Source organism: Homarus americanus, unplaced genomic scaffold, assembly GCF_018991925.1.
Source record: "Homarus americanus isolate GMGI-L3 unplaced genomic scaffold, GMGI_Hamer_2.0 scaffold49667, whole genome shotgun sequence".
Taxonomy (NCBI): domain Eukaryota; kingdom Metazoa; phylum Arthropoda; class Malacostraca; order Decapoda; family Nephropidae; genus Homarus; species Homarus americanus.
This window is the reverse complement of record NW_024738608.1, coordinates 9,889,381-9,906,165: the sequence shown is the minus strand read 5'-3', so window position 1 is coordinate 9,906,165 and position 16,785 is coordinate 9,889,381. Positions and strand designations below refer to the sequence as shown.

Below are 16,785 nucleotides of genomic sequence, written 5' to 3'. Positions count from 1 at the left end.
ATTAAAATATTTGTGAATGAATATAGGAAAAATATTCAAGGATAAATAAGTCACAGGAAAAAGAGAATTTTAAGCTAACCTTACCGAACTTTATTAGACTATTCGAAAACTGTGACTATATCCCGTTACTTTTTTTTTCCAAGACAAAACTGACTTTTCTTTGACATTTTTTCTGCGACTTATACAGCACACGGAGTGACAGGCTACTTTATTTTATTTCCTCATTAGTTTTCCTCTACTATCATTGGTCATATCAAAGGCATTTCTATTACCTGTAACTAAACTGTAGCCATTTTCACTTTATTACCCCTGGTTATTACTTAAGTGAGAGGCAATATGGGTAACATCACACGAAAATTTAACCTTTCCGAAAAAAATAATAATAGTTACAACGAGAGTAAGTATACACAGAAACGGGGCGTTTATTCACAGTGGTGGGGTGTGTATTCACAGAAGCAGAGGGATGGATATACCGTATTACATACAGCCAACGCGCCGTGAAACTTCAGTGCGAGGCAACGTTGGTGTTGGAAGAATACCCTCACCATGGCAACGCTCCCTGCTCCTCCACGTCAACATGTAAACAAGATCAGGGGGGAGGTGTGTTGCCATGGTCGCTTGTGAAGGCTGGGGATATTCCCTAATCAACTAGTGATATCTTGATCCACACCGAGTTGTTCTGTGATATTAACTCTATATATGATTCTACCCAAATTTACAAGGGAAGTAAGAGGTACACCCAAAGGCTATTTCCTTTTCATCAGTACGACGTAGCACGGGGGATGTTTTAGTTAAGACAACCGCGATGATGAATGGTGCAAAATATGGCTCAATGTCTTTAAAATTCGCTAAAAGACAAATATAAACTTCGCCAGACATTAACAGACATTAACAGCCCATACCATAATAAGGTTCTTAGGCAAATGTGTACTGTGAATGATGCTTCTTAACAACAGTGAGTTAATAGAGCTGAACAGACCACCAACTGTGTTAACAATTACATAGCTCAGTCAGCAGTTGAGACAGGACAGGAGTAGTGGTAGTATAGTAGTAATAGTAGTCGTAGCAATAGCTGTAGCTGGTGGTGGTGGTAGCGGGAGGGAGTGGTGGTGATGATGGTAGGGAGTGGTGGTGATGATGGTAGGGAGTGGTGGTGATGATGGTAGGGAGTGGTGGTGATGATGGTAGGGAGTGGTGGTGATGATGGTAGGGAGTGGTGGTGATGGTGGTAGGGAGTGGTGGTGATGATGGTAGGGAGTGGTGGTGATGATGGTAGAAGTGGTGAGTATCATTAAGAGTGGTGGTGTGTGGTGGTGTGAGTCGTGGTGGTGGGGTGAAGGATGTAGTGTTGGATGATGATAGTGGTGGTGGAGGGGTGAGTGGTGATGGGTGATGATGAGTAGTGGTAGGTGGTGAGTGGTGGTAGGGTGAGATGATGAAGGGTTGTGAGTGGTGATGAGTAGTTGTGATAAGTGGTGGTGATGAGTGGTGGCGATGAGAGGTGGTGATGATGAGTGGTGGTGATGAGTAATGGGTGATGGGTGGTGGTGATAGGTGATGGTGGTGAAAATAGGTGGTGATGATATGTGGTGGTGATGAGCGGTGATGATGATAGGTGGTGGTGATGGGTAGTGGTGATGAGTGATGGTGGGTGGTGGTAAGTGTCTCGCCTGCCCGGCCCGCGCTAAATAATAGCTTTCTGTAAAATGACATAATTAGCACGAAGATCTTTATTGCCCTACAGGTAAGCTGGGCCACAAATTAGCGCCGTGAATGTGTGAGGGAAAATGTGGAAAATGAGTGGTTTTATTGCGGTAATTTAGGCTTATTCGCACGTACACTCCTCTTAATACAACCTTGTTTTTCCCAATGAACATTCCTACCACCAGCGTCTGAGCAGTGGACAGTGGGGCCGCCATAAAGGTAGGGTGGTTGGTGGTGGTTGTGATGGTGGTGGTGTGGTAGTGGTGGTGGTTGTGATGATGGTGGTGTGGTAGTGGTGGTGGATGTACTGACGGTGTTGATGTTAGTGGCTGTAGTGGTAATAAAAATAATATCTGTAGCAGTAAATACAGTTCTTATAAATGGATCTGGAGGAGATTAGTGGTCAATGCAACGTCACACACACACACACACACACACACACACACACACACACACACACACATACGTTGCAACTACGATCCAACAAGACTTAAACCTTTCTGAAGTAACTAATGTAAATACATCTTGTAACTTCATTTAAATAATAACAAAAAGTTATTCGTATCCCCATCATCAATAACTTGCTGTAGGTCCGAGAGCACAAGTACAGTGGTAGATGTACAGTGCAGCTTCATAGTGTTCAGTCAGCACACCAGGGTTGCCGCTCCAGTGTGTACAAGGTCAGGCTATAATTATACTGTAATCTATAGTCTACAGTTAAGAACACGACTTGGGAGGTAACACACAACAAAACTTATATGGGTAAAGTAATTACACTGCCAAATAATATAACAGCCTAAATATAATCGTAGTATCAAGGAATATAATCATTGTGTCAAGATAAAATAATCACAGTCTAATTACAATCGCAGTATCAAGGTAGTATAACCACAATGTCAAGGTAAAATAATCATAGTGTCTAGGTAAAATTATAAGTTTCTAGCCAAAATAATCAGACTTAGTATAATCATAGTATAAAGGTAACATAATCAAAGTCTCAAGGTAAAATAATCACAGCATTAAAAATCATAATCATGGTCGCAAGGTAAAATAATCATTCTTATTATTATCACAGTCTCAGTAAATCTCAAACGGTGACAATTTTCGAATAAATGAAAATTGTGTTAAGGTTCTCCAAGAAAATAAAAATAAAAATAATAATAGCAAAATAATAATTTTCTCCAATATGTCCGGTTTTCTCGCTACACAGACCTTCCCCTGACTCGGTGTCAATTGTTTACTCTCATACAAATAAGACTATAATTACGACCTTCCAGGATATGGCAGGTGACATTATGAGAGATGAAATATTCAGGGGTAGAGGGAGGGAGAGGAAGGGCGTCCCGAGCACCATGATAAAGGTCAGTGTGGAGAGGGGGACACGTACCCGGGATGACACCACCAGCATAACACATCATTCTCTAATAATTCCTTTTGCTTATATTTAGTCAGGCCAATTTCCACCTTAAACTGACTTGACTGATGGATGTTTTCATGTGGAGCTCAAGACTCATGAGTGAGAGACACCCGTCAGTAAGACGTGATTTTTTTTCCAGGTGCAGCTTGACGAAACAAACGATCAAATCTTAGTTGCAAATGTATTTTATCTGTTATCTATTTTTTCTGATTATTTTGTTTCGTTTAGGCTGTTTACTGTCCGTATATCATTCAAATAAATGTAAAAATAAGAACAAATTGATTGGAAGCCAGCGACTAACACGAGTGTGAAACGAAGGGGAGTAATTCCAGAAATTGTTGACAGGAGCGCCGGACAGATACTGTATTTCAACATGACGTGGACTGACGTCAGAAGAGGAGGCTAGCCGGCGCCTGTGGTGGTGGTGTTGGTGCAGCTTTGACAAGAACTAATAATAACACGAGATATTCATCATGACACCTGAGCCCCACCCGGAGCTACGTGACACACTCCACTCAAAAATCTAAATTCATTACAACGTGACGTATTACACCTAATAAAAGACAAATATAACTCTTTAGTCAACATACGTTCAGCTAAACATATTCTTCATATAATACAAGAACACCTGCAACTTAACTCTTCATAAATTCACTGCCAAGAGGTATCAAACAGCAGTATCTTAGAGGCACCCGAGGAAGACATTCACACAACCCCGTATAAGGCAGGCTGGGGAGTTAACACGCGCATTCTATGTCAACAAACCACTTATAGGGCTGGGCTGCACGGGCTTTGTCTGGCAATACGCTGGGATCAATAAAATGGTGTGATGTTGACGATACACTGCAGGAGTGACACAAGCGCCATACACCCACTTGGATATACGAACAAGAGAGAGAGAGAGAGAGAGAGAGAGAGAGAGAGAGAGAGAGAGAGAGAGAGAGAGAGGTCAAAGTTCAATCAACATCCTATCTTGTCACTCCGAACATCTATCAATATCAAAATCACTGACTACAAAATAAAGGCCATGCATGAGAGCAGTAAAGTCTAGGTTTTATATTAACAGTAACGTCCACTACCTCTCTGTTATAAATTTTCGTCAGTGTTCAGTAATTAAAAACAGCACTTTTATATAATTTATCAATGTAACTTCGGAGAACATATTACCAAAGTCGATTATAAGAGTGATGACGCCTGCCTGTTGCTGGTGTGATATTCTCCTCGATTTAATAACTTCTGCGGTTATTTCATTTTCCATTAAAGGATATTACTTACGTGTGTTTCATAGGTCGCGCACCATACACAAATTTATTTACAGTATATATGTTTTCAGGTGAGGGAATATTGGTAGCTGAGGACCTGTCAAAACCGCTGCAGAGGTTCCCAGAACTCATACCCGTCTTTCACCTCACCTGCCCTACGTCTTCACTTATTTTCACAATTAATCGACCATAAAACCGAGGTTAACTTCACCCACTTAGACCACACAGTTCTTTCAGAGCCAGTAACACATGCCATTTATAGGGTATGCATTTGTTTGCATACACAATTACTCACAGGGAAAAGTGGTGTTGATTCTCATTCTGACGAGGAATAATTAACATTTAATCAATCAAATGATATTACGGCGCCTTCAAGACTTAACGTGTCAATTTGGAAGATAATATCAGGGTAGGATGGACGCTGGGAGTGGGTGGAGGAGAGGTTAAGATGGAGGGTAGGGGGAGGGTAAGATGGAAGGCAGGGCAGGGTGGGGTAAGGTAGGGGAGAGGTCCTTAGCCCATCACAGCAAAATACATATTATCTCTGACCCTCCCCTCCTTAGCGACCCTCCGCCTACAGGTTCACGCCCCACACAGCTCACGTATGATGAATGATGTGTGGGATAATTTCGTCTTATTATTCAATGAGTGTTTCTTACATTCCATCTAACTAGTAACACTTTCCTCTTATGAACAAGGACTTGGCTTATCTGTTTTACGTTGACTTATAATATCTATTTCACACTATCTGTTTCACCCATTGTAAATTAAGGAAAAATATCAGTTGACAAGGTAAAAAATAATAATTTGACGTGATGATTAACAGTAAATAATATCAACCGGCTAAAACAAAAAACAACGAATCTATAAATAAAGAAACCAACGTCCAGTCTCAGGTGATGTGAAGGTAAACACAAGCGAGATATAATGATTACCTGAGGAACACATCTTACCTGGTATCTCACGAAGCCGGGTCATTATATCAGATTTGGTGAGCTATTAAGATTACCTCACCGATTGAGAGAGGAGATATATCGCCCATCTCTCTTCACGGACCAGACCCACGAAATCATAAGGTATAGGGATTACTTGCTGGATTAATTTACACATTCTTCTGCGCCTTTTATTCTTAGTTACTGTTTTGGGTGTGTCTTTTACGGGCTACATTAAAAAGATTTCTTCAGTGTAACCTGTATATATATCTGTATCAGTGTGTATAAACCGACTATATTAAAAACCTTTCTAGTCTATGAGAGATTGACTTTAGACAGTGTGGGTAGTCTATGTTCTTTATTTTGTCTTTGTTTGTGCTTTTACACGACAATATTTCAGTGTATAAAAAAATAAGCCTTAAAATTCCTTCCTAATTGTTGGCTCATTCTTCCGTCTTGATTGTCTTGACCAAACCTCATGTTAACTCTTATGCCAGAGCTCTTCATCAGAGTTATTGTGGAAATGTTTGATCTCCGATTCTTTGTGAGGTGGGTTAATGAGGGGTGGGTTAGTGAGGGGTGGGTTAGTGAGGGGTGGAAGGAAGAGGGGTTAGGTGAGGGGGAAGTAGTGAGGGGTGGGTTAGTGAGGGGTGGGTTAGTGAGGGTGGGTTATGAGGGGTGGTTAGTGAGGGTGGGTTAGTGAGGGTGGGTTAGTGATGGTGGGTTAGTGAGGGGTGGGTTAGGATGGGTGGGTTAGTGAGGGGTGGGGTTAGTGAGGGTGGGTTAGTGAGGGGTGGGTTAGTGAGAGGTGGGTTAGTGAGGGGTGGGTTAGAGAGGGGTATGTTGTGAGAAGTGGATAGTGAAGGATGGGGAGTAAGGAGTAGGCATTAAGGGGTGGGTATTGAGGGGTGGGCAGTGACGGATGGGCAGGAAGGAGTGGGCAGGCTGGGGGTGGGCCACACTCTGTCAACACTACCATGGTCGATGCCTCGCCTGGACAATGGTATAATTAGCGGGTTCGACCAGACAGTCACACCGTTCACCCTCCTCTCTCCACCCACGTACAGTCTGCACCGAGAAGTATTGACCCACGTACAGTCTGTACAGTCTGCACCGAGAAGTATTGACCCACGTACAGTCTGCACCGAGAAGTATTGACCCACATACAGTCTACACCGAGAAGTATTGACCCACGTACAGTCTACATCGAGAAGTATTGACCCGCGTACAGTCTACACCGAGAAGTATTGACCCGCGTACAGTCTACACCGAGAAGTATTGACCCACGTACAGTCTACACCGAGAAGTATTGACCCACGTACAGTCTACACAGAGAAGTATTGACCCACGTACAGTCTACACAGAGAAGTATTAACCCACGTACAGTCTACACCGAGAAGTATTGACCCACGTACAGTCTACACCGAGAAGTATTGACCCACGTACAGTCTACACCGAGAAGTATTGACCCACGTACAGTCTACACCGCTATGAACAAACGGACAAACGAATCCTCTCAGCCAGATCGTCTCGGAGTGTTAAGTCTCTTCAGCGTCACGAGAAGCTTGCAGGCGTTCGAAGCTAAACTCAAAAAACTCCAGTTTCTAAGTTGATTTGGTACAAACTTGTCATTATTAGAAAACCAATTATTACGGTATATATATAGGATAATTCTTACCTATATCTTAAAAGTCTCAAATTAGCTCATTACTCACGTCGCTAAGGATGAAATTACCACAATCAATCAATCATTTTTACCGTAAGGAGTTTTAGCAGATGGTGAAAATGTAAGGAAAAATACAGTCCTACAGAAAGTAAAATTGTTGTATTATTTATCCTGTAACACAAGCGGCTTTAAAAAAAAATCGAGTCCTTTTATGTATGAAACCTAGACTATGGAAAACTGAAGAAGAACTCGACACTAAACTGAGAAACACAAGATGAGAACCATAAGTATAACACAACACCTCCTCAAGTCACACTGAGAAACATTAAAACACAATTTTGCGGAACACTGGTGACTAAACACTTCCTAATGAGAAAAAGTAGGGAGCATGACGCCATAGTGGGAACCATTAAGTCAAAATGTTACAGTTAAGAGAAAATAACATATAAACAATAACTTAACTAACTACGTAAATCAACTTAACACTAACTAAACCAACCACCTGCTTAGGAAGGTCCATGGGCTATGATACTTAAAAACATCCCTAAGTTAAATTTTCCTCGTAAGTAAATATATGAGAACATTTTCAATAACCAGAAATAAAACACAAAATTAAAAGATCTAATATGGCATTAAATTTACACCAAAATTCTTAATGAGATTCGAAATTAACTTCCGGAATTGGTTTATATTCGGGTAACAGAGAGAGAGAGAGACAGGTCGAGCCGCTGTAAGGGGCCGCTATAGTACAAGGTGTGGTGTGCTACTGTGCTACCTACCTTCGGTTAAATTATACAGTTGCTTCACTTGACGACCTTTTAGTGCCTCCGACGGCGAAAGGTCTTACTATTGGTGGTAACTATTGTAAGTACAGTAGGTGTCTGTGTTTATGTATGTATGTATGCGTATGTATGTATGTATGCATATGTGTGCAGGTATGCGTATATGTACATGTATATATGTGTGTATTATGCATCTTTGTAGAAGTATCTATACATATTTACATACTAAATATATATGTAGGTGAGCAAAACTAATATTAAAGACACAGAGACGCGGTGGGGACAGGGAGGGGCGGGGGGGTGGGTAGGGGTGTAGGGTAGGGGTAGGGGTGAGGGATGTGGGGTAGGGGTGGGGTAGGGGGGTGGGTTCTAGGACGGCATGTGACCCAAATCACCAGAGGTCCTCTACTGAAGGCCAGCATCGAGTTAACATGGTAAAGCCTGTGACAGCGTGACCTCCGCCTTTGACTAATCTCAATCAAAATCAACAGGTCAACAGCCATGGCTCCTGGAAACGAAATCTCAGAGTTTGGAGGGAGTAAGTGAAAGCGTTTGACAGTAAGAGCACTAACACACACACACACACACGCTGATAACCAACCTGTCAACATAAAAAGGTGGAATTCATCTAGTAATAAGGATTTCGGGAATAATGTATACACAATAAACAATTAGCTGATACGAAGTTGAAGACCGTCGTTGCGCAGTAATAACATCATAACAACAACAACTGACTCCTCCACTGAGAGAGCTTTTCCCTCACGGTGCTGCCAAGGTGTAGATTAGTTCAGCATAACGCAATTTCGATCAGGTATATGACTCACCTTTTTCTTATCGGATTTTAAAGTAATAAATGTTAAAACACACGTACCTCTACCCATGATGGCGGCTGTGTGGGGGTTGTTGGTGGGAGTGAGGAGGGCGGTACAGTTCCAGCGGTGGTTGGCAAACTGTCGCCTACATTCCCTTACCGCCATGCCCAGCCCGATGGCCGCCGCCCCCGCTATGTCCGTCGTGCTGTGGGTTAAAGAAGATACTTAAATAAAGTATTATAATAAAAAGTCTTGCTTATATATAAGTCTTCTTACTAAAATGTAAAGCCTTATTTATGTATCTTTAAAACATAAGATACTCGTAAAATTAATATATAATGCGCTTTATTTTTTTTCGTCATAAGGGACTAAAAATCGATATAACTGAACTATACCCAAATTATTACAGACTTGCCCCTAATACACACAAGACATATAAACCCCAAATACTCATCACCAGGCGAGTATTTAGTCATCACGCCTTAATGTTCACTGGTCTTTACTTCCAAGAAATAACCTCCAATCTCTCGTGGCCAGATAGCAACACAAGAGATGAATATATTAGTAAGGTACATTAACAGAGACGTAGAATAATACGTGTAATGAAGGAGAGCGTTATGAGGTGTCCTTGTGATACACCACAAGTATGTATCTACACTGTTAATATGATTACTACACTGTGAGGTGCATGTGAGTCACACACACACACACACACACACACATACACACGCACACACACACACACACATACACACACACACACACACACACACACACACACACACACACACACACACACACACACACACACACACACACACACACACCACTCATACACACACACAAACACTCATACATACACACAAACACTCACACACACACACACACACACACACACACACACACACACACACACTCCACTCTATACACACACACAAACACTCATACACACACAAACACTCACACACACACACACACACACACACACACAAACACACACACACACAAACACTCACACACACAAACACTCATACACATACGTACACAAACACTCATACACACACACACACACACACACACACACACACAAACACTCATACACACACACACACACACACACACACACACACACACACACACACACACACACACACATACCACTCATACAATCATACACAGACACACACCACTCATACACACAACATAGTGTACAGTAATTGAATGACTAACTACAGTAGAGAGTTAAACTAATCATGTCAAACAGCTACTGTGGGTCACCAGGGTGAGTTAAGGCACCCTAAAGGTTCCTTAAATTACTAAAGAACTTTTTTTAGAAGTGTATTGAAGACTCATTAAAACCGAATTTCAGAAATATTTTGAAAGCTACCTACAACAACAGTATTTCAGCGGTATATTGAAGACCTTGTGTTTGAGCAGTGTGTTGAAGGCTCCTTAACATACACACACACCAGCCAATTATTACCACAAGCTAACACAACTTACCAGCTCGTAGCCATGATGACCCACCTTGATAATTGTGTTCCAACATGGAGAACCGTATCGAGTAGTCAGTTTATCCCTGCCAGGCGGGACGGAGGCCGGTGTAGCTCAAGTTTATGACTGCACGCTCCCCGTTGCATAATCAACAATAGTAATGGCGTGCAGCAGCCCTCTCCCTCCCTACCCCCTGCATCCTCAGCTTCTTAATTAGTGCTTATTCTAAGTACCCTTCCAGCATGCCAAGTACTGCCTGGATACCTTCCTCAGAGCCCAGCTGGGTGTGTGTACGTGTGTGTCTTTTTGTGTACGTGTATGTATGTGCATATGTGTGCGTCTTGGTTTGTTAGTGCGTTTAAGTGTGTGCGTGTGCGAAAATGTGCTTGGTCATAGCAGTGATATTGCCCCCCCCCCACCCCCCCAAAAAAAATCGATAAAATCAACGTTTATGGAACATGAAAGTAAGCACAAGGGGCACCAGAAGCAAGGAAACATAACTGAAGGACCGCCTCTTGGGACTGAGGAACACAGGAACCATTACTCAACCACCTGCAGGATTAGTGGAGGGAGGGAAGAGTGTACTGTATCTCTTGAGAGAGGTGGAGAAGGGTGGAGGAGGTGAGGCGGTGGGTGGGGAGGGAGGGAGGGAGGTCAGGGCGCCCCAAGGAGCAACACGCCCCTGGCTCCACTACTTCATTAATGAGTGAGTGTTCAGCATGCTAAGGGACCACAGGCCACAGTGGGTAAACTACAACCTTAAGTGCTCGCTCTCATCAACTTCTATTTAAGGATAAGTGTGAGATGATCTCTTAACAAGAGGTGACATGGAGACGCCCAGCCTACACCTTACAAGTTGTGGATGGTCGTGAAAGAGGAACAAACAGGCAGCGAGCGTCCAAATAAGAGGACTAAGAACTTCCTCTGCCAAGCACATACAGAACCCGACCTCGCCAGGACCTATGTGGGCAGACGTTTAATAAGGGTCGGCAAGATATAACCTATCGTAAGTTGTGCACAAGATGATTATTAACGAATGGCAATCGTGGGTTAAGTTTTAATAATCGTATATCAGTGTTATCTTCTTGTGCAGTAAGTGTATTCAAGGCTCATTAACCAAGAGGGAAGAGTGAATTTAATCCTCTGAATGACGGCAGGAATTTAACTCTACGTCAGTTTATCAGGAGTGAACACGAGAGTAAACTGGTCCCTCTGGATATATAAGAAAGGATTAGTTAAGGAGGGAAGAAGGGTTTAAATCTCTTGAGCGCCTGTAAAGACTCACCTCCCGCAAGTGTATGGCAAGAGCTGGTTGAAGAGGTAGAGGAGAATGAATGAATGAAAGGAACAAGGTCTAGTGAGTACAGGAGAGCGACACACGGCTCTGTATCTGCCAACCCTCCACTCGCCTCGCTGACTATTATAACAAGAGGTCGTGCTGTGACAGTCTGACTCTACACGTGCAGTTTGCTCCAGTGGGCACGTAAGAGGTACGGAGGATAGTGAGTGGGCACGTGAAGACCAAGGAGGAATGTCACTGGGCAGGTGAGAGGGGGTACCGAGCACTTAAGGGGTTAGGGAGAGGGTTACAGGGCACGGGAGGAGGAGAAGGAGAGGTCTGGGCAGAGAATTACGCCACTTGGTATTGTCCTCAGTCCTAGTTCCAGAGTTGTTCCTTCATGCTTTTCTACTCAAGGGACTAAACAGTAAATGGATAATATTAAGAGAAACTTTGTTGATCGCTGAGAACTATACTCGTGGGTCATGACAAGTAAACAATAACACGGCACGAGTCATACTTTCAAGTAACTATTAAGTTACATGATTTAAACCCGATGTAGATACCGTGCACCTGTAAGACAGCGCCAACACGCGGTGAAATGCTGAACCTATAATTACAGTCATTTGTATTGTAAAGATGAATTTAGGTTTTCATTATATATACCCTGGGGCCCAAGGGTTATCCTTGATGAAACTTGATAAATGGCGACTCTGGCCCGAAGGGGGGACTAATTTAAGGGGTATTGGAGAGTAATTGAAGCACAGGTAAAGTTCGTTAACTATTTCTTTACCTTGATGACTTAAGTCTATCAAATAACGATAATGGTAACAGACGATGATGCAGTCTTAGACATCACCTTGAGTATAGTAAAGACACCCGTGGCAGCAGGGTCACTTGTATTACTTATTCTTGCACATTATAATTATAAAGCAGTTCACTTATACTGGAGATATAAAAATAACTGAGACTGCTTAACCTACTTTAGCGTGCTATCCAGGTGTGTTAGTGACTCACCGTGTACAGGTGTGTTAGTATGTCGCCATGTACAGGTGTGTTGGTGACTCACCGTGTACAGGTGTGTTAGTACTTACCGTGTGCAGGTGTGTTAGTAATTCGCCATGTACAAGTGTGTTAGTGACTCACCGTGTACAGGTGTGTTAGTGACTCACCGTGTACAGATGTGCAGCTGTGGTCGACTGAGGCCGGCCAGGGTGCGACACACGTCAGGGTCGAGGGGTTGGTCCCACACGCTGGCGTCCCACGGCGGTACGAAGGTCCGGTTGATCACGTCATTGGGCGACGACCCTATCACCGGGTACCCGTAGTTCGGATACCCGACCACCGGATTCTGCTGATATCTGATTTGCGGCACAGTGTCCATTGGATAACCGATATTATTTCCGGATAAACGAACACCCCCGAGGCCGTTGATTCTGTAGCCGTTCTGGGTGTCTTGAGAGTAACTATCCGTGGCTCTGGAGTGCCCACCAGTATACCCGTTGTCATTACCAAGGTACCCGACGTGCTGCTGCGGGTATTGAGGCGCTGGTTCTCTCCAGGTAGTGGGGTAACCTGGGTAACGGGAGACATACCCTCCCTGGTATGAGGTGGGTAGCTTCTGGTATTTCTTGGGGTAGCCCGGCGGTACACGAACATGCACGCCCTCATAGCCGCGTCTGAGGAACACAGATATATATTAATACAGTTGTATAAATCAAAGCCAAATACACTTAAGACTTAACATACATAAGAGAAATACATTAAACAAAGGCGTTTTGAATCTTTAATAAACTAAAACGTTTTCCGGAAAAGTTTCACGTCTCTATGATTCTCGTGCTGTCCCCTGCTGGCCGAAAACAGCAACACCAGGTAAAAATAACAACACCAGGTAGACGACAACACCAGGTAGACGACAACACCAGGTAGACGACAACACCAGGTAGACGACAACACCAGGTAGACGACAACAACAACAGGTAGACGTCCACGACCAGAGAAACGACTCGTACAACCATGACGAATCTCTTATTATCGCCAGTGTGAACCAGATGTTGGACGAGAGGAACCCCTAGACCACCACCACGGCGTCTACCACACACCCACCACGCCCACCCCACACCCATCACGCCCACCCCACACCCCCGTCCCGCCTACTAAAACCCACCTAAGGTATCTAGACGCCCTTCAGCCACACCTAAACGCCTCCACAAGGACCCAGGATCCCCCGCCAAGTCGTGGTAGAGGGGTCGAGCCGTCCATTAGTCTCAGGGATATAAGTATCGAGGGGCTGAGAGTGTTAAGCCTAATAACATTTGTCTGATATATCTCTTAATTGAGATCTGAGTCTGTCGGTTGGTTGGTCGGTTGGTCGGTCGGTCTGTCTCAGTTGGTCGGTCGGTCTGTTGGTCGGTCGGTCTGTCGGTTGGTCGGTTGGTTTGTCGGTCTGTCGGTTGGTTGGTTGCTTGGTTGGTCGGTCGGTTGGTTTGTTGGTCAGTCTGTCGGTTGATCCGTCTGTCGGTCGGTCGGTCGGTCGGTCAGGGGGAGGGAGAGCTGGGAGGGAGGGAGGAATATACTGTAGGTGTTGGTGTGACCGTGGACGTGTCAGTTTGTAGTGGACGCTGACAACCTCACGGCAGTCAGTCACCTGCACTAACATGTTATGGTGACAACAATGTGACAACACTACTGTGACTGGTGGGCGGGGCAGGGATGGTGGGTGGCGGGGCTGGGATGGTGGGCGGCGGAATAAGGGATGGTGGGTGGTGGGGTAGGGATGGTTGACGACGGGCTGGGATGGTGGGGCAGAGGTGTAGGGATGGTGGTGGCGGGGCAGGGGATGGTGGGCGGGCAGGGGACGGTGGGTGGCGGGGCTGGGATGGTGGGTGGCGGGGCTGATGGTGGGTGGCGGAATAAGGATGGGGTGGTGGGGTAGGGATGGTTGACGACGGGCTGGGATGGTGGGCAGCGGTGTAGGGATGGTGGGCGGCGGGCAGGGATGGTGGGCGGCGGGGAGGACGGTGGGTGGCGGGGCTGATGGTGGGTGGCGGAATAAGGGATGGTGGTGGTGGGGGTAGGGATGGTTGACGACGGGCTGATGGTGGGCGGCGGCAGGGATGGTGGGCGGCGGGGCAGGAATGGTTGTGTTTATCGACTGATGTTTGCGCTTAGTCGCCCCATCTCCCTTGCACCCCCCACATCTGTCTCTACCGGATGGGTGTGTGTACAGCCAACCCGCCCGCCGCCCACACTACAAATATGTAACTTGTGACACACACATACACATACAAAGCCTATTCATACACACACACACACACATAAATACACACATGCACACAAACATACACTTGCTTCAACACTTATACAAATGCTTCAGATGGTAACCAAGTCAGGTGTTTTACTTAGGTACAGGTGTGTGACGCTGATGTCATGTGTTTGTCAGGCTCGTGTTGTGTCTCGTATTCAACAGGTAATGAGTATCGTACAATAATCTGCCACATGTATGTCACGGTTGTCACATATATGTCTCGTGTTACATATGTGTCATGTTCCTATTGGGGTTATGTCACCAATGTTGTTATTTGTCACGTGTTATGTCAGGTATTCATCATATTTTTGTCACATGTTCATTATGGTTCTGTCACGTGTGGGTCATGAGTGTTTGGACTAAGTCATGTCGTAGTCAGGTGTATGGAATAAATGTCACACGCTTCATTTGTTTCTGCAGGTGTGTAAGTCACGTGTGGGAAATATGACTGTCACATATTTGGTCAGTCGTTAGTCAGCGATGTGTTGCACGTATGAGGTTATTAGATTAATTAATTGGCTGTAGTGTAATTTAGTTCAGTCGTAAAGAGATTCATCAATTTAACGCTGTGGAAGGTTGCGTCTTGCACCTCTCTTACCAGTTGTATTCACTGTAAAACTAAAATGAAAATAATAATTGAAGAGAGAAAGTCTACACATGCGCACTGTTAGAACAACTTATCCTAAACCAAACTTTATAAATACGTAAATATATAATAAAGAAATTAACTTATAAAATTAGGTTAATAAATAAATACTGTATGTAACAATTCCGCAGTGAACAGTAATGCCGAGCTGCTGACCCTGACGAACTGTTTCCCGTCGGGTTTTGTGCGCCTGTGCAGTGGTGCCTACCTCGTGATGACTAGGCAGTTAGGGGCTCGGGTGCTGCTAAATAACCAGTTAAGGGTTCCATCCAATGACTGGGTCTTAGCATGGCTCAATTATAGGCATTAGTGGCTACAATTCTTGAGTGTTATTCATATGATAATGTTCGTAACCCTTCCACCAGCTGTCTCCAGTGTTACCACATCCCACTCGCCCTCGTACCCTCTCCCAACACTACCAGATTTTCGTTCATTTATCAAACCAAAACAAAATACTACGAATACATTTGCCAATACACAACAGAGACCTCGAAATAATTTATATACACATAACATCATACACTTAATACGCATAAATAAGAAAACACGTAGGTAGGTAGACAAATGTGAGTTGGCTACACTGTGGGGCCATACTTGCTGTAATGACTATAATTAAGTGAGTGACATTTCAGGGGAGTTGGCGGTGAGGAGTTGTTACGCCATTATTGGTAATTTGTGGTTCCTTAAGTTTGAATAATTAAATAAGGTAGAGGCCGGCCCGTCACCTCCTCCTCCTCCCCTTCCCACCTCCATCACTCATCCAAACGTCAGGCGGTGAGGGAGGGAGGGAAGGGGAGGGAAGGAAGGGGAGGGAAGGAAGGGGAGGGGAGGGAGGGAAAGAAGGGGAGGGGAGGGATGGAAGGAAGGGGAGGGAGAGAAGAAGGAGGAGGCAAAAAGAGGGAGGGAGATAGAAAGTGAGGAATAAAGTGTTTGTTGGGGTAAATATGGGGGAGCAAGAGAAGGAAATAACGAGGAGATGGGGTAGAAAATAGACCAGGAAGAACAGGAGGAGAAAGAAAAAGAGAATGAGTCAAAGGTTAGAAGACATAGAGGAGGAGGAGGAAAGGAAGACATGGAGGAGGAGGAGGAAAACATAAAATAAGGTGAAAAAGAAAAGAGAATAATAAGATGATGAAATAAATGTAGAAGAAAGACAAGAGGAACAAATTTAAGCCCTGTAATTATATACGAACGACACATAAGGTTATAATGATACAGGGTCAGCTAAAAGGATGTCCCCAGATAGAATAAAAAGTCGATATTCTTTTTCCATCACCCTGTATAATAGTATATAGATATATTAAAGGGGATTTTATTTTTTACTGTTATTACTCAGATATAAATAAGATTTGTATTTAATTTTCTACGTTTAGTGAGAATTTTCTTGGGTTCTCGTTAATTCAACATGTGTATTAGCGTTTATTAGCGCGCACACACACACATACATACATACATACATACATACATACATACATACATACATA

The 16,785-nt window shown here is 44.0% G+C and overlaps 1 protein-coding gene across 1 annotated transcript in view; it reads right to left on the bottom strand.

The window, feature by feature from the left end:
• The window catches only part of LOC121874271 (protein Wnt-4-like), a 54,836-nt gene that overhangs the window by 13,382 nt on the left and 24,669 nt on the right, over positions 1 to 16,785 (bottom strand). Inside the window, exons 2-3 of the mRNA XM_042378379.1 lie at positions 12,521 to 13,027; positions 8,635 to 8,780 (exon numbers count right to left, since the gene is read on the bottom strand). Of these exons, the coding sequence (XP_042234313.1) occupies positions 8,635 to 8,780; positions 12,521 to 13,027 (653 nt within the window). The remainder of the gene's footprint in view (positions 1 to 8,634; positions 8,781 to 12,520; positions 13,028 to 16,785) is intronic.